The 22418-nt window shown below is 40.7% G+C and overlaps 1 protein-coding gene across 1 annotated transcript in view; it reads right to left on the reverse strand.

Moving 5' to 3' along the window:
* LOC101550807 (cytochrome P450 4X1) overlaps window positions 1–22418 on the reverse strand; it is a 50106-nt gene that overhangs the window by 10742 nt on the left and 16946 nt on the right. Inside the window, exons 2-8 of the mRNA XM_055138984.1 lie at window positions 21662–21803; window positions 19934–19978; window positions 17866–17993; window positions 6257–6384; window positions 6014–6168; window positions 1481–1587; window positions 967–1157 (exon numbers count right to left, since the gene is read on the reverse strand). Coding sequence (XP_054994959.1) covers window positions 967–1157; window positions 1481–1587; window positions 6014–6168; window positions 6257–6384; window positions 17866–17993; window positions 19934–19978; window positions 21662–21803 — 896 coding nt within the window. The remainder of the gene's footprint in view (window positions 1–966; window positions 1158–1480; window positions 1588–6013; window positions 6169–6256; window positions 6385–17865; window positions 17994–19933; window positions 19979–21661; window positions 21804–22418) is intronic.

Raw genomic sequence — 22418 nt, forward strand, 5'->3', positions numbered from 1 at the left:
ATAATCTGGGCTTCATAAAACAGTAAGAGATACCCAGTGCTAATAAACGGAGTTGGAACTTTCCACTTGGAAAACTCCTACTCGCTTTATATGAGGTGGTTAAAGTGTCAAAGGAGGGCCTTGTGAGTCCCCCTATGAGGCTGGGAGTCTGCCACCCAAGTCTACATTGGCCACGTCTCACCACCCTTACTGTTACTGCCAAAGGGTCTATCTCTTGTACTAGAGCTAACACACGTAAGGCACACATGGTCACATCCAATCTTGATGTGTTTAACTGCCTCAGTATTAAAATTATCCTCAGTCTGCATTTGCTTAACTCAGCAACAGACTCTCATTTAGTGTTATGTTCAAAGTACAAAGTCAATTCTCAAAAATGAAATTAATAGCTATTCACAAAAGTTTTTGAGGTTTAAATGATTTAGATACTCATTCAAAGGAGATTCTCAAAGGATAGTCCCACTTATGCCTACCATTCAAGCCCTGCAAGCAAGTCTAAGGGTCTAGCTCCCACCTCCCAGACACTAGAACCTGATTAAAAGAAACAACTAGGGGCTGGAGCAATAGCACAGCGGGTAGGGCATTTGCCTTGCACGCGGCCGACCCGGGTTCGATTCCCAGCATCCCATATGGTCCCCTGAGCACCGCCAGGAGTGATTCCTGAGTGCAGAGCCAGGAGTAACCCCTGTGCATCACCAGGTGTGACCCAAAAAGCAAATAAATAAATAAATAAATAAAAGAAACAACTAGGAGATGAATCACTGGTTAGAAACTAGATGGAGCAAGGAAATAATGGATGAATAAGGTTCATTTGCAAAATAAAGGAGATAATTTTAGGCTTGCCAGAAAAGAACAGAATGTTGCCTCTCCCACATACATATATCCTGAAGCACTATGGTCCAGATACCAGGAGAGAGAAAAAAAATCACAGGAGACCCATAATGAAATATTTAGGGATGCAGGTCTCACCAGGTGATGGAAGACCCATTCCCCAGGATGATCCTGATTTCTTCTCGGCATCTCTCCTGATGCTCAGGATTCAGAGCCAGGTGGTAGAGGAGCAAAGAGATGCCCCCTGCTGTGGTGTCATGCCCTGACAGCAGGAATGTGTTCACTTCAGACAGCAGGTCAGCATCTGGACAGCACTCGACGTTCTCAGCCTAGGATGTACAGCAGATATATTTAATGCACTGTCAGTTTGCAGATGATTGGAGGCCCCAATCAAAATGGTTGTAGGAAAAATATTTAAGGAAAAATGATCTTTAAGACAATCGCCATTATTAGATTAGCAGAAAATTTAGTTTTACCTGACTCTATTTGATGAGTTTACAGAATTGTTTACCTCAAGTTATGTGAATACAACCCATCAATCGAAATATTATTGAATTGAGTTGACCAATTTTGCTTTAGTCTCCCCTCTTATCCACCACACACCCACACTTAAACTTATACATGTCGAGACTCACAAGTTAGTGTGATTTACCTGAATGGAAAGGAGAATATCTAAGAAATCCTGGCATTTCCTCTTCTGAGTGTTATCCTGATTCTTCTCATCCTTAAGGGATTTCTTTCTATCCTGGAATACCTTTTCTGAGGTAGAATAATTATCCATTATTAGAATGATAGCAAAGTCAAAGCAAACTATAGATCAAGCCAGGGCTTCAAATTTTGTCTAATTTCCTGAAGTTTGAGTGGATAAAATATAGTTAAATAAATTTAATTTTTGTTTGTTTGGTTTTGGACCACATCTGTCTGTGTTCAGGGTTTACTAGTGGCTCTGCACTCAGGGATCACTTGGGGAACCATATAGGGTTTTGCGGATAAAACCTGGGTTGGCTGTGTGCAAGGCAAGTGCCCTACTCATTGTTTCTCCCCTAATTAAATTTAATTTTTGCAGAAATTTTAAATTTCCCATCACTTGACAATCTTTGCTTAAATCATTAGACTAACACAACAGACTAAAATATACAAAATATTACTAGAGAGGCAGCACAATTAAGGTGTTTCAGAGCTAGTTAGAACTATCAATCATGCTTTTTTTCCTCAGTCTCTCATTTTCATGGAAAAGTTATCAAATGAGAAAGAGAGAACTTGAAAACAGATTAAGAAAGGTCACTGCCAATGAAACAGAGTTGAATATTCTGTCACAGACTCCCAAATATATGATCACTTAATCTTTGATAAAGGAGCACGAAACGTGAAGTGGAACAAGGAAAACCTCTTCAACAAGTGGTGCTGGGAAAACTGGACAGCTACCTGCAAAAATAAACTATGACCTCTGTCATAGACCTCTGTCTATGGCACAAAAGTCATATTAAAGTGGATTAAAGACCTTAATATCAGACCTAAATCCATAAGGTACATGGAGGAAAATGTAGGCAGAACCCTCCATGACATTGAAGCTAAAAGCATCTTTAAGAATGAAACACCACTGACCAAGCAGGTGGAAACAAACATAAACAAATGGAACTACACTAAACTAAGAAGCTTCTCTACCTCAAAAGAAACAGTGACCCAAACACAGAGAGATCCCACAGAATGGGAAAGAATATTTACCCAATACCCATCTGATAAGGGGTTAATATCCAAGATATACAAGACACTAGTAGAATTGTACAAGACAAAACCTCCAACCCCATCAAAAAATGAGGAAAAGAAATGAAAAGAAGCTTCTTCAAGAAAGAAATACAAATGGCCAAAAGGCACATGAAAAAATGATCTACATCACTAATCACCAGGGAGATGCAAATCAAAACAGCAATGAAACATCATCTCACACCACAGAGACTAGGCACACATCAAAAAGATCAAGAACAACCAAGATGTGGGGAGAAAAGGACTCTCACTCATTGTTGGTGGGAATGCTGACTGGTCCAGCCTTTTTGGAAAACAATATGGGCATTCCTTAAAAAACTAGAAAATGAGGCCCAGAGATGAACCAAGAGCCGCGGCACGAGAAGCAGAGCCTCCGCGCCTACTGACTGTGATCCTGAGGTCTCCTAACCCATTTTGGCACCAGAGCAGATACTTGCAGCCATCCATTTTGACTGTGAACTGAGCTAAAATATTAGAAACCCAAAACCGCGTGGCCGCTATTGCGGCCGCGCAGACTCAAAGTCTTCACTTTTACCAAGGAAGAGAAATTATTAGATGATGCTTATTCAGCAGGCCTGATTGTTGGGGAAAATTTCCAATCAACAATAGTGAGTTCTGTATGGAAATATGAAATGTACTCAATATATAGAGAGAATAATGGGAATATCATCAGCTACTTAGATGGGGGGTGGGGTGGGAGGGGGGTGTATTGGGGTTCTTGGTGGTGGAACGGGTGCACTGGTGAAGGGATGGTGGTTTAATCAGTATTTGACTGTGACTTAAACCTGAAAGCTTTGTATTTTTTTTTCTTGTTTTCACGGTGGTTCAATAAAATATTTCTTTAAAAAAAAAAAACTAGAAAATGAGCTTCCATATAACCCTGCAATACCACTTCTGGGAATATATCCCGAGGGTGCAAAAAAGCACAGTAGAAATGACATCTGAACCTGTATGTTCATTGAAGCACTGTTTAAAATAGCCAGGATCTGGAAACAAACGAAGTACCCAAGAACAGATGACTGGTTAAAGAAACTTTGGTACATCTACACAATGGAATACTATGTAGCTGTTAGGAAAGATGAAGTCATGAAATTTGCTTATAAGTGGATGGTTATGGAGAGTTATTATCCTAAGTGAAATGAGTCATAAAGAGAGAGACAGACATAGAATGACTACACTCATTTGTGGAATATGAAATAACATAATATGAGACTGGCACCTAAGGACAGTAGACACAAGGGCCATGAATTGTGCTCCATAGTTGGAAGCCTGTCTCATGGGGAAAGGGAGAAGGCAGCTGGAATAGAGAAGGATCACTAAGTCAATGATGGTTGGAGGGATTGTTTGGAATGGGAGATGTGTGCTGAAAGTAGATAAAACACCAAATGTGATACCCTCTCAGTATCTATATTGCAAACCATAATGTCCCAAAGTAGAGATTATGGGGGAAATTGTCTACCATATAGACAGGGGGAGAGTTAGGATGGGGGTGTATGCTAGGGACATTGATATACTTGGGACATTGGTATACTAGGGACATTTCTACCACATTGGTGGTAGAAAACGTGCACTGGTAGAGGGATGGGTGTTCAATTATTGTATGACTAAGACTCAAACATAAAAGCTTTGTAACTGTATCTCACGATGACTCAATAATAAAAAAAGAACTAAAAAAAACCCAAAAGCATTGAAACAATATTTAAAACTGTAATCCAAGAAAACGTTCAGGAAATAGGAAAAACTTTAATCTACATACTCAAAAGCATATCCCTTGCCTTAAAATGTTGGAGCAGACTAGTTTTAATGTATATCTTACTAAATTTTATCTACATTAAAATGAGAAAAAAATTCCCCAGGATGGTAGAGGAAAAGACCAAATGATTTTAAGGGCAGCAAAATTAGACAGGCAACATATTTTTCAAGGACAATAAAGAAATCAAGGCAACTATAGAGCATTTTAAAGTAACTCAACTAAACAAAGTGTGAAATATATGTATTTATATATAAATATATCACTGTCGCATTGTCGTCCCACTCTTTATAGATTTGTTCGAGCGGGCACCAGTAAGGTCTCCATTGTGACTTGTTGTTACTGTTTTTGGCATATCGAGTACACCACAGGTAGTTTTCCAGGCTCTGCCATGTGGACAGAATACTCTCAGTAGCTTGCCAGGCTCTCGGAGAGGGACAGAGAAATTGAACCCGGGTTGGCTGTGTGCAAGGCAAATGCCATACCCACTGCATATAAATATAATACACAGAAAATTTGTCTTTCAAGAATCAATTCTAGTCTACTATAAAAAAGACAGTTATAAACATGTGGGAGGTCAGGAGATATGATTGTTGTTGAAATTTATCCAACAAAGAGAACACTGGAAAAACATCATTAAAAGAAAGGAGGTGAAAAAAAAGAAAAGAGGTGAAAAAAAAAGAAAGGAGGTGGATGTTTCATGAATTTGCCTTTGCATCTTTGTTAAATAAGGATAAAGACAGGAACACACAAATAATGCACAAACATTTTGTTTGTGAAATTAATGTATTATGGTAGAAATAATGTTTGTTTATCTGAGAAGTGAAGTAAAGGGGCCATAGAGTTAAGTACAGCAGGCAGGACGGTTGCTTGCCTTGCACATGGGTGGCCTGAGTTTGATCCCTGGCATCCCATATGATCGTCTGAGTCTTGCCAGGAGTGATCCCTGAATACAGAGCCAGGAGTAAGTCATGAGCACCTCTGAGTGTGAGTCCCCCTTCACCCCCTCTCACAAAAAAATTAAAAGTGAAATAAATGCAACTGAAAATTAGAGGAGGAGGGAGGGAGAGAGGGAATGATTTAGAATAAGTCACTAGCAGTTACCTCTAGTCTGCCTTTCCACACCTTTACTCCCTCCCTATATTTCCACACTCTTTGGTAAACTGAGTTTTATAATTCAAGGCTTTATCATCACAAAGGTTTTATCTGTTCTCTTGTTTTGTTTTTCTATCAACCACAGATAAATGAGATTATCTGGTATTTGTTCTTCCTCTGATTCATTTTACTTAATTTGATTATAAATACCATACCATAGGTTTCAAAATACCTTAAATTTATTTCAACCTGCATATTGTTTTGTTTTACTTTGATTTTGGAGCCACATCTGGTGGCACTCAGGGCTTACTTCTGGCTCTGCTCTCAGGCATCAGTCCTGGCAGTGCTTGGGGGATCATAGGGATTCCAGGGATTGAACCTGGGTCTGGTTGGTTTCATACTTGGCAATTTCTCTAGCCACTGTCAACTTGTGTGTTTGATAAAATGATTTTTAAACTGAGTTTCTTTTACTTTAAATAATTGTGTTAAGAGCGCTTAACCTAGAGATGGGTGACAACCTAGAGGTGAGGGTCTTGCATGTTTTTGTGGTGATAAGGTTCAGTCCCCAGGAAATACCTGTATACTGATGCAGCACGGTGCTTATCTCCTGTAAGCAGTGACCCTCTGGGCTGAATTTGAAAATTATGTCAGGGTGAGGTAAGAAACTGTACAAAGGGTAAAAGATGATTTTGCTGGCTTCAAATGTGGCTTTTACATAAGGATCCTGGGTGCTAGAAAAGAAAAGAAGGATAATATGTCAATAGTTGATTTAGATAAAGGGAAACAAGTCTGTTTTCTGTCTTCCTTCCCCCTGCTGACCTATTTATCTGGCAGTTGGTCTCCTGACTGAAAGCACATTTCATGAGCATGTCCAGGGTCATCAGGCTGATGTGCTCAAAGACTTCCACAGTTGTGTCCTGAGTGCTACACAGTTTCTCCCACTTATCCTGGATCAGAAGATCAAGATAAAAAATATCACCATCATTAAGCTGCCTTCATCTGAAGATGACTCAGTCTTGATCTGACCTGGTAGAAGTCAAAGAACTCACACATAACTAAGCCAAGTGCTTCTTTGGTTTGAAGTAGGGATAGATGCACTAAATTGGGTGAAAAAGAACACACTGGGTGCCTGGCAAGGTGCTTAGTGAAGTATCTTAGACCTTCCACTACTTCCATGACTCTTGCTGTAAAACAGCACAGAAGTCCAGTAAAGCAGACCATCTCTGATAGAAAGATCTTAATTACAAGAGGTCTACTCAAACACTAGCTCCATCTTCAGCCCTGAATTTCTAGAGCCTTATCCCATTATTCTCAGCCATCATAACCATACTTAAACTTGGAACATTAAAAAATGGTTTTGATTTAGAACTGGGGGCCTGAGAAACTGTGAACAGAAGTTGTTTCTGGGAGCTGGCTGACAGTCAGACACTGTGAGTACCCATTTGATTTGTACCCAAAAGTTTACTTATCATACCCTTGCAAGGTGCTTGATGGCTATTGGGAGAAGAACATTTTTAAAAATGTGACCACCTGCTTGGGTCATGAGCTGGAGTGGGGGATGTGGGCAATCAGAGACTTCTCATTACCCTTTCCTGGGATTGTGTGTGCCTGGAGGTTGCTCCAAGGAAACAACTTCAAGAAAAAGTGTCCTGTGAAATGTGTTGTTCAGAACAGCTGGGCCTCATAGGAGCCCGAAGAGAGTTATAGCCTCTATAAAATTTTGGACATGAGCCTGAAGACAGAGGTTTGCTTGTTCATTAAAACTGCTACCTGCTAATCTTTCTTTGGGCTCTTCCTACCCTCTGGTATAGAGGCTAATTTCAGCTTATTCCTGGGAAATGTGGATTGTGCCCCAGAAAATGGGGAGCTAGTTAATAGCCCAAAGAAACAGGCCTTGGAGTAGAGACATTGGAGGGGGGAATCTCACAGAGACCACTGATATTCAGAGAGATCTGAAAAGTTTCTTTTTTAAAAAAAAATTAAAAAATTTGGCTCCACTGAGATTCGACCCGGGTGGCCACACTTTTGTGCGGCCACTTTGCTGCTGATTGACCAAGATCCGGAGGCCAGCTAGACTACTTTTGGTCCAAGCAAGTGCTTGCGGCCATGTCTCTAGACTGTGAAATAAGCCATAGCCCCACGCTGGCTGAGGAAAGGAAATATTCTTCTTTCTCGTTTTTTTTTTCCCTTTTCTGGGAGAAGCGGCGTGGCATCCACCATATTATGAGGACTACTAAGCAAGTATGAACTTGGTGGCGTGGGAAGGAGAGAAAAAAATGTGTTATGAACTTGAAACAGCAGGACGCTTGGGCAGTCTCGGGCCGGGGCCGATACTGGCTCACACTCCGCCGAGATTCGACCCGGGTGGCCACGCTTTTGTGTGGCTGCTTTGCTGCTGATCGACCAAGATCTGGAGGCCAGCTAGACTACTTTTGGTCCCAGCAAGTGCTTGCAGCCATGTCTCTAGATGTGAACTAAGCTATTGCCCCATGCTGCCCCAGGAAGGGAAATGATGCAATTTCTAACATAAATCTCCCTGGACTTAATTACTAAAATACAGAAATCCTAAACCGCACAGCCGTTACTGTGGCCGCACGACTGCACATCTCTTCATTCTCAGCAATGGAAAACTAATTATCAAATGCTTCCTTCTCAGTAGGGCTTTTTTTTGGGGGGGGGGATACTCCATCAACAATAGTGAGTTTTGTGTTGAAATATGGAATGTAATCAAGGTAAAGAGAAAATAAAGTGAAATTTATCAGTTACGCAGGTGGGGGTGGGGAGGTGGGGGTGGGAGGTATACTGGGGTTTTTGGTGGTGGAATATGGGCATTGGTGAAGGGATGGGTGTTTGAGCATTGTATAACTGAGACATAAGCCTGAGAACTTTGTAACTTTCCACATGGTGATTCAATAAAATAAAAAAAAACTAAACATAAGATATACAAATAAAAGATATAGAGAATTAAAGAAAAGAAATAGCATTGTTACAAAAATGCTCCTCAATATTACAAATAAAAAGTTTCTATTTCACCAATTCTTTTTCAAAATTTAAAAAAATAATTTTTTTTAATTAATTCACTGTGAGATACAGTAACAGAAATTTCACAGAAATTTTATGTTTGAACTTCGATCATATGATCATCCAACATCCATCCCTTCACCAGTGTACATTTTCCACCACCAAAATCCCCAGTATTTCCCTTCCCCCACTTTCCATACCTCCCACTGCTTGTGTGGCAGATAATTTGCAAGTAATTCTTCTCTACTTTAGTTAATTTCAATATTTCAAGACCAGTCCTACCTCCCCTTATATCTGCCGAAAATACAATTGCTAGACAATGTGTTTTGTATTGCTTGTTATGGATAAGAATTCTAAGATTTTAATAATTAGGGTCTGAAGAAGTTGCTGCCGCAGGTTGCTCGTGTCTGAGATTCCTGTGTGTGTCTCTGGATCGTGGCCACGTGGGAGCTGGTGCTTCTTGCCGGCTTCTAGAAAATGGTGACCGCTGGAGCTCTTTAGAGGGCAGGCAGTGGGATGGTGCCTGCCCCCGTCTGGAGTGGCCCAGCGGAGAAGGCCTATTGCAAAGTCCCGGGCCATCTCTGCTGCAAGTTGCTCAGGTCCGAGATTTCTGTGTGTGTCTCTTGAAAAGTTTCTTAAGTTCCCTGGTTTTGGAAAAAAGTCACTAGCAGGAAGAATCCAAGCTGACCCCTGACCCTCGAGTGGGGAAGGCAGGTGTTTGTGGGTTACAATATGAGAAGGTGACCTTGTGCAAAATCCTGACAGCTTTATTGTGTTTGTCTTAAGAAAATACACTAGTAGCCTGGGGTGGGTGGGGATCACAAATAGCTAAAGCATCGGGCTAGCCGCTGCTGCAGAGTTTGGCTGGCTGAGCATCCATGCCTGGCTAGTGAATAGCTAAGGTTTCAGTTAGAAAATTAGAAAATTGATAATGCTGGGGAAAAGATAGAAAGCAGCTTTTCTTGAAAGTTAGAGGGAATCAGTAGTAAACCCATTTGGACCCAGGATTTTGTTTCTGGGGAGACTTTGGTAACCATTTACGTTTCCTCATTATAAATTGGTTTATTCAAGGTGTTCAATTTCCTCCTGACTCAGTCAATTAGGCCCATCTTTTTGATTTCTTTCTTCAAATCCAGTGTCTTCCTATTGGTTTTTAGCCTGGTTGATCTATCTAGTAGTGAGAGAGGAGTGGTAAAAATTTCCTGCTACTATTGTGTTGCTATTTATATTCTCTGTCAGGTCTATAAAGAATTACTTTATAAATTTAGGTATTTCATTATGGTTTGCAATACAGATATTGAAAGGCTATCATGAATATCTTTTTACCTACTTTCAACACCCAATTCTTGTCCAGAGTGATCATTTCTAATTATTGTTGTCATACTGCTCCCTTCTCTGTCCTAACTATATTTTGCTCCCCACACACATGTGGAAAACTTCCAACCATTGACCAGTCCTCCTCATCCCTGATTTTCTTGGCAGTAGATATTAGTCTCACACTATTTTTTTCATATCCCACTTTTTGGAATGTCTGTATTGTTTTCCAAAAAGGCTGGCTAGTTGGTATTCCCATCAACAATGAATGAGAGTCCCTTTCTTCTCACACCCATGCCAGTACAGGTTGTTGTTCTTTTTTTTTTTTTTTTTTTTTGGTTTTTGGGTCACACCTGGCGATGCACAGGGGTTACTCCTGGCTCTGCACTCAGGAATCACCCCCGGCGGTGCTCAGGGGACCATATGGGATGCTGGGATTTGAACCCGGGTCGGCCGCGTGCAAGGCAAACGCCCTACCCGCTGTGCTATCACTCCAGCCCCCAGGTTGTTGTTCTTTTGGATGTGTGCCGGTTCCTGTAGTGTGAGATGATATCTTGTTTTGATTTACATCTCCCTGATGATTAGTGATGCAGAGCATTTCTTATGTCCCTTTCGGCCATTTGAATTCTTCTTTGAGGAAGTTTCTGTTCATTTCTTCTCCCCATATTTTTAAGGATTTGGATTTTTCTTGTAAAGTTCTACTAGTGCCTTATAGATCTTTGGTATTAATCCCTTATCAAATGGGTATTGGGTAAATAATTTTTCCAATTCTGTGGGCTTGGTCACCATTTCTTTTGAGGTGCATAATCACAAAAGGGTGTGGTGGTGGTGTTGGTGCTAATGTGTGTGTGTGTATGTCTGTGAGAGAAAGAGAGAGAGAGAGACAGAGAGAAAGACACAGAGAGAGAGACAGAGAGAGACAGAGACAGAGACAGAGAGAGACAAAGACAGATGTAGAGACAGAGACATGTCTGCCATAGAGGTAAGGAGAATTGTGGGAGGGAAACTGGGGACATTTGTGGTGGGAAATGTACACTGGTGAAAGTATGGATGTTGAAGCATTATATAACTGGAACCCAATCATGGACTTCTTTGTAACTGTGTGTCTTACTGTGATTCAATTAAAACATTTAAAAAATGTTTAGGTAGATCTACATTAGTGTATATACATTTATATAATATATAATGTATATAGTATATACATTAGTGTATATACTATACACTACATTAGTGTATATACATTTATGAGTGTAAAGTCTTTGATATATAGGCCTCTTGATCATTAAGTGTTGACTCTTACAACTCTTTTAAATTTGAAGTCTCTGTTCTCTAATATAAGCATGACTTGTTACAGTATTTTTCAAGTGATTTTTTTGCATTGTAAGATTGTTTTCTGTCTTTTATTTTGAACCTGTGTTTATGATGACTGTCTAGTTGTGCTTCTTGTAGGCAGCAGAAAGTTGCATTCAGTTTTCTGACCCAAGCTACCTTCTGCTCTTGATTGGTGAGTTCAAGACATTGACATCACCATCATTTTGTAGAAGTTATAAATATTTGTGATATTTGTCTTGTTTTTAAAGAAGAAAATGTACTCATTCTTGAAAAGCTGGTTTTACAGATGTGAATTTCTTAAGCTTTTGTTTGCCCATAAATCTTTGTGTCATTCCTTTCAAATTGAAATGACATCTAGCTCCATAGAACATGCTTGTTGGAATATTTATTTCATTCGGCTTGTTTACTATGTACACAGGCTGTTTTAAAAAGTCATTTGACTTACAACCAATAAATACATCACTTTTTCTTCAAGAGAGGTTACACAATGGGCCATCAAGTGCTTCTTTGAGGTTATTTGCACAGCCCTCTCTTAGACTTTGCTGGAGCATCTGTGTAAAATAAAGGAATGGGCTGTGAATGCAGAAAAATCTCATGATACAGGAACTGTGATAAAGTTAGGTAGTAATTTGGGTGGGAAAGTGCTCATTGTCCCAAGAGTTGTTTGATAAGGTTCAAGTGAATCCAACCTGTAAGAATGTTAAAGAAAAGCCAGATTTTTAGGGATTTTATGTAGGGTTTTTTTGGAACCACACCTGGTGTTGTTTAGAGCTTACTTCTGGTTTTGAGTTCAAGGATTCTGGCAGATTTGGGACAGCATATATGGTGTCAGGGGTTGAATTTGGGCTAGTACTTGCAAGGCAACTGTACTATCGCTCTGGCTCCTGGAATATGCACTTTTAAAAATCTACCATCTGGCACAGAATCTCTATCCTTATTGCCATCTGGTAAAAAAAAAAGGCATATGTGGAACAGAGATGAGAGAGGCAAAACATCTTGGAGAAAGCAAACACACTAGTGAAGTAGATGGAAACTCTGGACATCTCTCTGATGAGCTAACATTTGAGTGAGACCTTCCTGTGACTGGAAGGTGCGGATCAGACACTGGCAGAGACAACACGAGGGGATAATGTTCCTCAGCCTTGGGGCTCAGGTCTGTGAGTGGACAGAAACACCCTATAATCTCAAGGAGAAATAGTTTCCGGAACTACTGCTCTCCCAGAGGGATATTCCAGGAAGGAACAAGTTGTTTTTCTGATTTTGTGGATACTCAAATTGTGTCTCAGCATAAGGTATATCCTGGAGAATGTTTCATGTGTACCTGTGAAGAATGTCTTTTGGCTTTTTAAGAGTGAGGGTCATGGATTGTCTTCCAATTCTTCAATCAGGGCTCTAGTTTCTTACTAATGCTCTTTCTGGTTGGCCTTTCTATTCAATGATGAAAGTGGGATATCAAAGTCTTACACTACTATTGTTTTGTCATTGATTAATCTATTAGCAGTTGTTTTACACAGTTTGTTGTCCCTTTATTTGACACATCTATGTTGGCAAGAGTTAAATCCTCTTGGTCTATCAATACCTTGATTAGGATGTAATATTCATCTCTATCCATTTTCTCCTTTAGCTTGAATGGCATTTGGCCTGATGTAAGTATGGCTAGTCCTGTTTTTAAAAATCTACCATCAGAGGCCAGAGTGATAATATAGTGGGTAGTGTGTTTGCCTTGCATGCAGCCTACCTGGATTTGATTCCCGTCATCCCATATGGTCTCTTCTGTGCATAGCTAGGAATAACCCTGACCATCAATGGGTGTGGCCCAAAAAGCCAAAAAAAAAATTCTACCATTAGCCTGTATGATTGTTGGCCATCCTTTTACTATGAGTTGGTGTTTATTGTGAGAATTCAAGTGTATCTCCTGTAAGCAGCAGTTTTTTTTCCTGATCTTTCCTGCAACTCCTTACCTATTTATTTGAAAGTTCAATCTACTGATATTTAGAGAATTATAGACATAAAATTTTGCCATTCAACATTGAAAAAAATAGATCACTCAAAATTTCTTGCAGAGATGGTTTAGGAGCAACAAATGTTTTCAGCTGTTTGAGAATATTTTCATAATTTCCTCAAATATGAATGATAACCTTTCAGGGGAGAGGATTCTTGGTTGGAGGTTTTTTTCCTTCAGTTCTTTGAATATATCATTGCATTTTCTTCTTGCTTATAGAATTTGAGAGATCAGATGTGAATTTTATGTTCTTTCCCATATGAGTGAGATCTTGCTTCTCTCTCACCATTTCAAGTGGTCCATCCCTCTCTTTGGTTCTTGATGTTTTGATTACAATGTTTCTCAGTCTTGTCATGTTTGTGCTTATTTAGTTGATACTGTTTGGGCCTCCTGGATCAGTGCACCAGTCTCCCTACTCACAATAGGGAAATTCTCTGATACTATCTCTTCTACTAACTGTTCTTCCCCCTTCTCTTCTTCTAGAAATCCTATGATTGGCAAGTAGTTCCTCTTACAATGTCTATTATAAATACTAAATTGTCAGTTGAAGTCTTTTACCAGAACCCTGGTACTGTATATATTAGGCCCCTTTGTTTCTGCCTGAATGATATTATTGTTTTCTATCAGTTATCCTCCTTCTCTTTCTCTTATTTGATCAACCAGCAATGATCAGAGCTTATTACAGGTGCTGCATTCAGGGATCATTCCTGGCAGAACTTGGAGGACCATGAGGTGTACTAGAGATCGAAATCAGGTGGCCATGTGCAAGGCAAGCATCCTACCCATTGTATTATTTCTCCATCCCCTGAATCTCTTTTCTAATAATTTCTTCAGTAAACTTTGAGAGGATCGTTGCTTTAAGGTCATACTTAGGCAGCATAAAAATTTCTGATGTTTCAAGGAGTTATTTTTTTTAATGTAGGCCTTCTGCTATTTATTCAACCACTTAGTAAGCTGACTGAAGCGAGCATGAACTCCACATTACCTTAAAAAATTTTTAATTGAATATCTGTGAGATAAACCATTACAAAGCTGTTCATAATTTGGTTTCAGTCATTTAATGATCCAGCACCCTTCCCTCCACCATTGTACATTTCCCACCACCAATGTTCCTTGTTTCCCTCTCGTCATCCCCCAACACTTCAACCCCACCCCAGCCTCCTTCTATAAGAGGCAATTTTCAAGGAGTAACTTGATTCTTCTGTCCTCATTCATTGATACCACTGAATTTATTTGTTGTTTTAATTATTCCCGGTGCATTATAGGTGCTAAGGGTAGAGTTTTAAGTTCCAGGTGATCTGAGCAGTGACAGGGTGTTCCTGTTCTCAATATCAAGCCAGAGCTTGTAACTCTAGTCTTTGCTGGTAGTCACAGCTTCCATGTGAAGATTTCTTGGCAGGACCAGTGGAGGAAACTCTAGATGTAGTTCTCTATTGAGGCAGGATTTGGAACCAGCCACAGTGTTTTTGTAGACTTAGTGGTGGGGTTTGAGTTGACTTTTAAGATTCTTGATATGGTCAGTTAAATGAGGAATGTTTAACTGGGATGCAGAAGACCAGGAATACACTGAAATAAATGGCAAGGTCATATAAGGGAGGGGATGGGTGGATGACAAACATGAAGGAACAAACTGAACTGTATCAGTCAGTGGTCTGGACTCAGCATTTGCCTAGTGATGAGTCATGTTCTCTGGCTGAAGAGATTAGCCCTATGGCTTAGACAATGGCAGGGTAGATGATTCTGTTTAGGACCTTATGGGCATTTGGATTTGACTGCAAGAGTCTTGGCAATCCTTGACATCCTGGCTTATGTGGCAGCAATACTCTGGCAGTTGGGAAGCTTCAGAGAAGACTGTGAAGCAAATACGGTAGATTGAATGTATAGGAAAGCAGTCACTGCAGTGCCTGGTGCAATGCAGAAATAGCACATGGATTTTAAACAATAACCAAGGCAACTAAAAGGAGTCAGGACACCCACTGTAGTCCACAATCTCTGAGGGGAATTGATGGTATTGGCACTCTTCCTCTCTGTGACAGTTTTAAATATGCTGTGGTCTGTGTGGATACTACATTTGGCTTAACTCAAGCTTTCCCCTGTCCACAGGCAAACTAATCTGTCATCATCTGGGGATTTGAGAGACTAATGTCCATTTGCAGATAATATCTTCACTAGAGAGGGATGAGTGGAGGTGAAGAAACATTTTACAGGTAATTATTTATAAGAATGGGCAAAAGGGGGGCTGGAGCGATAGCACAGCGGGTAGGGCATTTGCCTTGCATGCGGTCGACCTAGGTTCGATTCCCAGCATCCCATATGGTCCCCTGAGCACTGCCAGGAGTGATTCCTGAGTGCAGAGCCAGGAGTAACCCCTGTGCATCACCAGGTGTGACCCAAAAAGCAAAAAAACAAAAAAACAAGAATGGGCAAAAGAACATGGCATTGAATGGAGATATACCAACAGAGTTGGCAGAAAGAAAATTAGAATATTAGAGCAGTATACAAAAATATCCTGCTCTAGTGGACTAAAGTATTGTCCTAGGCTAATTTATTTGCACAAGAAGCCAGTAGGGCCAACTGACTTCATGTTCCAGACTGGGTGGGGGGTGTCTATGCTCAAGTATTCTACACCGAAAGGTAGAGAAGTAGAGGGAAAGAGCCACTACCCCAACCCTCACCATGGATTGATGTGCTGTAATACAAAGAACATCAAGCTCTTTCCTGCTGGGAAAAGCATGATCTATGGAATATGAGTGAGATGTCCCAGTAGAATGGGTTAGTTACTTTGAAACCCTTGGGGTGGGGGGAGAGTCAATGTCCACTGGGATCCAGTTGTCCTGCTGCAAACTGGGCCTGCATGATGCCTAGAATGAAACATGCCCCATTGAAAAAGGAAAGATGGGGGTCCTGAACTGGCAATTCCCACTTCCAGTATATCACTATGTGCCTGACAGTGCTGTGTGTATGATCAGACAGGCACTCTTTTCACAGAAGGCCTTACTAAATTCACTAAATAAGCCTTAAATGAGGGCCAGAAAATCCTAGTAATTACTGAACACTGAAATGTCTCTAGGGATAAAAGCTATTTTCCTAGAGAAGATGGGTCTTGGGAGTACCTTATTACTGCAAGGATGTGCCTGTGCCATTATTTAAATAGAAAATTGTGTTTACACAGATTGGGTCTGTTAATATATCATCTCTGTTAAGTCACATTAAGACAGAGTCAATGCTCCCAGTAATCTGCTAGCCTGGGGATTGTAAGTCCAAGTTCAGATCATGGGACATTTTCTGTGAAAGATGCCATTGATTTGGAGGAATCTTTCTCTAAACTTGTGTTTTCTCTTTCAAGTACCTGTACCATAGCTGTGGTATCAGCCTTAGTGCATACAGATAGCCACCAAATGAGCCATTTCTGGTCTGGATAATCCCTTTGCTGACAGCTTAGGATGTGGTGCAGAAGAGGGGAGTATGTGGGATCATAAGAGCTAGCCACGAGGGATAGGATATTGGGAAGGAATTTGAAGACTATGTCCATCTGTTTCATGAATTAGCAGAATTTCAGCAGAGGCATCTCACCTCCTTCCCCTTGAATGTGTGGGCCCAGAAGCCGCACCAAGGATACAGTTTTGAGAGAATGTGACTGTGTTCTGTGATGTTGAGTCCAGTTATCCTTTCTAAGTAAGACTTTAACACTTGGCAGGGAGTTGGAGGTATGTGTGTGAAGAATTAATCTTGTGACTACAAAGCAAAGGGAAGAAAAGTGCCTGCCATAGAGGCAGAGAATGTATGAGCGGGAGGGAAACTGGTGACATAGGTGGTAGAAAATGTGCACCGATAAAGGGATGGGTATTGGAATATCATATGACTGAAACTGTATCTCACTGTGATTCAATTAAAAACTTAATTAATTTTAAAGAACCTCATAAATTCTTTGCTCACTCAAACTGATACTACCTCTCTTGGGTGTTTTTTTTTTCCTGTGATTTCTCTTTGCCCTCTGGTGAAGGCTTAGTTTCTGCTCACACCTGGGGAGCACCTAGGTTGTGCCTCAACAATGACCACTAGGCAAGTCCATTCTACATATCAAATCTTTGCTCATGCTAACTCACTCTGCATAGAATTTCTAAAAACATATTGGTCATATATTCAAGCCCAACTCAGATGTCATGAAAATGACAGTCTTCTCTGAATCTGAAACGGTCAGCTATTTCTGGTTTCCTTACTAGCCATAGTCTGATTCTTTCCACTTGGAACTTTTGTACTGATGTTTGACCTCAAAATATATCTTAGGCAGAGAGCCAGATCTTCATCTTTTGGGTGGGAGGTATTAGGTTACACTGTGCTCAGGGCATACTCCTGGCAGTGTTCAGGGAATCACATAGGGTGCTGGAAGCCAAATCTAGGTTGGGTGCATACAAGACAAAAAAGAAAGAATTTAAACAAATAATAAAAAGGACCTCCATCATTTCTATTTTCTTTTAAAAAAACCACCCAAAGAACCATAGTAAAGTCATACACAGATACTTACTGTACATAGTTTCCAGAAATCACATAGCACTGACTCTTACCACCCACTAAATGTGTCATACATTCCCTACTAGAAGCATTTAATTTTTTCATGTGTGGTTCCAAGGTTCAAACCCAGGTATCCAGCATGCAAGGCAAGAAGCCACCTCTATACCACCTGCCACTGAACCACCTCCTTAGTCTTTCTTGTCAGAAGTATTTTACAATAAACCAGAGAGTCTTGTGTCTTTCTTACCAACATTGTGTTCACAGAATGGACCATCACTTCCATATAAGACTTCAAGATGTTCAAATCAAATGCAGGAGTTAGTAGACAACGGTGCTGGAACCACTTAGGTCCATTGAGACTCACCAGTCCTTTCCCTTGAGAAATAAAGGTAGAAAACTTCATGCCATTTTGTTAGATGAGAGGAGAAAGGAGAAGCAAGGAACACAGAACTCTGAGTGACAGGGACACATCAGCAGCCATCAAAGTAGTGCTCAGATATCAAATTGGAAATGAGTTTTGATGCTTGAATATAATTAAAATTGTGAGAAAGACCCTAAATTTTGAAAGTTGATGAGAGTCTGAAACTTTTATTTTTTTCATTTTGGGTCACACCCGGTGATGCACAGAGGTTACTCCTGGCTCATGCACTCAGGAATTACTCCTGGTGATGCTAGGGGAACCATATGGGATGCTGGGAATCAAACCTGGGTCAGCTATGCTATAGCTCCAGCCCAGAGTATGAAGCATGTGTAATGATCAAGTTAATAATTTAACCTGTCTGAGAATTGGTTTTCTTGGTGACAAAGTCTGATAAAAACGTCTGGGGTGGGAGAGATAATACAGAGGGCAGGGGGTTGGCCTTGCATGCAACTGACCCGGGTTTGATTCCTGGCATCCCATATGGCCCCCTGAGTCTGCCAGGAGTGATTCCTGAGGAGATTCCTGAGGACGGAGGCAAGAATAAGCCCTGAGCATTTCTGGGTATGGCCCCTCCCCCCACAAGCCCAAATAAACAAATATCTACTTAACTATGTTGCTTTTCAGATTAAACAAAGATACAGACATACAATGCCTAGCCTGGTCTCTAGCTCTTATTAGAAAAACAACAAATATTCACCTCCTCTTTGCTCCAACCTATAAGCTATGGTGTGAACACAAACTTCATATGTACCCACACAAGAGCACCCACTCTACTCCTGGATCACCCTCCTCCTTGCTACTTACGTATGATACAACATAGAAGCAATATTTTGTTACCAAGCAGATCATTATAGATTTAACATTAGAAGGACCTTAACCTTTACTAATATGTAATGGCATTCATTTATCTAGTGTTTACAAGATAGGCTTATGAGACATGTTCTCTGCTGAAACAATGCCAGCAGTTAGAGTAAGCGCTGAAAGCACTGCAATGTAGCACTGTCATCCCATTGTTCATCGATTTGCTCAAGCCTGCACCAGTCATGTCTCCATTGTGAGACTTGTTGTTAAGTGCTGAAAATATAAATTAAATATCATTTAACTCTCATAATAGCCTTGAGATATAACTCTCATCCTAATTTTCAAAAATGAAGAAATGGGACTTATAGAGATTTCATGGTTTCCCAAGACCACAAATTCAACTATCCATTGGGAGGCAGGATTGAAATGCAAGCATTTTTGGATCCAAACCTTTTAATTTGAGTTCATCATTATCTAACATAAAGATAATTACATTACTAAGAGGCTGCATTTATATGTTCAGGACATAACAGCAAAATGTACTATGAAGCAATATTTTACATTTGGAAATAGAGAAACTCCAAAAAGAAAAATAAGAGATACAAACAACAAAAGAAGAAAGTATTTTAATAAATAATATCAGTGGTAGGTGAGCCTGCAGTTTAGTCAGAGCTTTAGGACTAAATCTGTTTAGGACAGATTTACACATTCCTGCCTTGAAAATAAGACTTTGGGAGAGAGAAACAGATGAGGAAGTTTTCTGGGAAGTTGGACTCTGTGAACCTCTAGCTTGTGGTTTAGATCTGTCACACTCTGAACACTTTTGTTTGTTTGTTTGTTTTGGCTACACCTGGAGATGCTCAGGGGTTACTCTAGGCTCTGCACTCAGGGATTATTCCTCTCAGTGCTCAGGTGACCATATGGGATGCCAGGGATCAAAGCTGGATTGGCAACATGCAAGGGAAGCTCCTTACCTGCTGTACTATTTCGCCGGCCCTGAGTGCTTTTGAATTCTAATTTCAGTTTCTTTGGCTGCTCTACTATGAAAAGAGGCTTCCCATGGGAGAGTGGGTTACCATCGGCACATACATACCTAGACATGGCATCAAGAACTTGTAGAGGGACTTGGACTTGGGATCTGCAGAGAGTCAAGCAGAAGAAAGAAAAGATGGTATTACATTGATGAAGGGTCTCTTCATTTGTTTGGAGTGATAGCACAGCGGTAGGGCATTCGCCTTTCACGCAGCCGACCCATGTTCGATTCCTCCGCCCCTCTCGGAGAGCCCGGCAAGCTACCAAGAGTATCGCGCCCGCATGGCAGAGCCTGGCAAGCTACCCGTGGCATATTGGATATGCCAAAAACAGTAACAATAAGTCTCACATTGAGAGACGTTACTGGTGCCCGCTTGAACAGATCGATGGACAACGAGATGACAGTGACAGTGACAGTGAATCATAGATAAATCACTAAAGGGAGTTCTGAGCTCATTCCCTCCAGCTCTTGGCAGGCCCAGGAAAACCACGAGTAACCAGAGAACAGCCATTCCCCAGAGGAGATTGGCACACAAATGCAGAATCCTCCCTGGTTTTAACTTCCTCCAACCAAAATGAAGATTGCTCAAAGATTACAAAGTTTACAGAACAGTGGGTAATAGAGACATTTTTGAAAGGCAAATTAACTATCAATTAGAGCAGGGGCCAGTAGACACCAGAGAGTGAATTACAAATGTCTTGGGGGCTAGGGGACATTTTATTTGTTGTAGCTGTTGCGGACTGTGTTTTTTTTTTTTTTAAGCATACTAAGCAGTGTTCAGGGTGCTGGGGGGCCACTCCTAGTGATACGCCAGTGGGTCAGTCAGAGCTGCTTGGAACCTGTGGTGCCAGTAACATCAGGGCCACCCACAAGGTACCTAGAGCCTCCATCTTCTTGATCTTATGGGGAAGTTTTCGTGAATTCTAGTGTGGAGGTGCTCTGATCTGGAAAGAGAGAGTATGAGATGGATCAGAGCTTGGAAACTAGAAAACGTTAGGACTTGAACAAAAAACCTTTTTTCTTTTTTTTTGTGATGGGGGAGTTGAGCCATACTTTGCAGTGTCCAGGGACTAATCCTGGCTTTATGCTCAGGGGTTACTTTTGGTCGTACTCAGGAGACTGTATGTGGAGCCAGAGGTCAAACCAGGGTTGGTTACATGCAAGAATAATCCTGCAAAGACTATTTTCTAATGAAAGGTTTTTACCAGAAACCTTTGGCACAGGGGCAAAAGATTAGAACATCAGACCTTAGGTTTACAAAGTTCAGGAAATGCAAATTAGATATTTCAATGGGTTGCAAGAAATAGTTAGGCAGAAAATCTTGGGAAATGAATTGATTTGGGGCATTATGTGACTTGAGCAGCAAAAGTGAACATAGGTAATAAATACACACAAAACAAAAAAAATTTGGACCACAATTGGTAGATCAGCCATCAAACCTTCAGGTTTACATTCTGAACCAGCAGAGGCTGAGCTCTTGAATATCTGAAGACTTAAGCTCAACAAAGCAACTGGACATGGCTATTATGGTTAACCCCGAAGTCACAATATAGGTGAAAAAGCCCTGTTGATATGGGGGTGCCAATGATACACTGACCTAATGATCACAGGTTTAAAACAAAATAAGAATAGAAGTGAGAGGTAGTCAAGAGTGGCATGAAACTACTTCATACTTTTTCCATTGTCTCTTACAGGCCTAATACTAATCTTTGCTTTAGAATTACCTAAGGCTTATGTCCATCACTCTAAGAGGAGAATTAAGTTTCTGAGATTTATCCCTTTTCTTACCTGTTCTGCTCAGAAATGTCTTTGCATAGTCTGGGTCATAGATATAGAAAAATGCTTGAAAAGGTCCAACCCAGCAAGGAAAGGCACAAGGGTATGTTTCAACAAACTCCTCCAGTTTCTCCATTTTACCCTCTTGAAGTAACTGTGGAGGGGAAAAAAAGTGTGATGTTTGATTGAAGATAGACACAGTTCAGTGCAACAAATTGAGAATCTAGAAAAAAAAACCCTTTATGGTAATAGTCAACCGATTTTGACAGAGGTACTGTGAGATTTTATATCTACCTAACCTCTACTCTCTCTCTTCCTCTCTCTCTCTCTCCCTCTCTCTATCTTGTAACATATGTTTTGACCCCAAATTCTTGGCACAGATCTTCCAAATTTCTTGTAACCTTCTTTTTTTTTTTAAACTTCTTTTTTTTTTTTTTTGCTTTTTTTTTGGGTCACACCCGGCAATGCACAGGGGTCATTCCTGGCTCATGAACTCAGGAATTACCCTTGGCGGTGCTCAGGGGACTATATGGGATGCTGGGATTCGAACCCGGGTCGGCCGCGTGCAAGGCAAACGCCCTACCCGCTGTGCTATCACTCCAGCCCCTCTTGTAACCTTCTTTTCCTAAGTGATGGGATCACTAATAGCATGATCTGTTCTAATGTTTGATTTTTTTTTTTGCTTTTTGGGTCACACCCAGCAATGCACAGGGGTTACTCCTGGCTTTGCCCCTCTAATGTTTGATCTTTCATGCAGTTTCTAACACAA

Source organism: Sorex araneus, chromosome 5 (assembly GCF_027595985.1).
Source record: "Sorex araneus isolate mSorAra2 chromosome 5, mSorAra2.pri, whole genome shotgun sequence".
Lineage (NCBI taxonomy): Eukaryota > Metazoa > Chordata > Mammalia > Eulipotyphla > Soricidae > Sorex > Sorex araneus.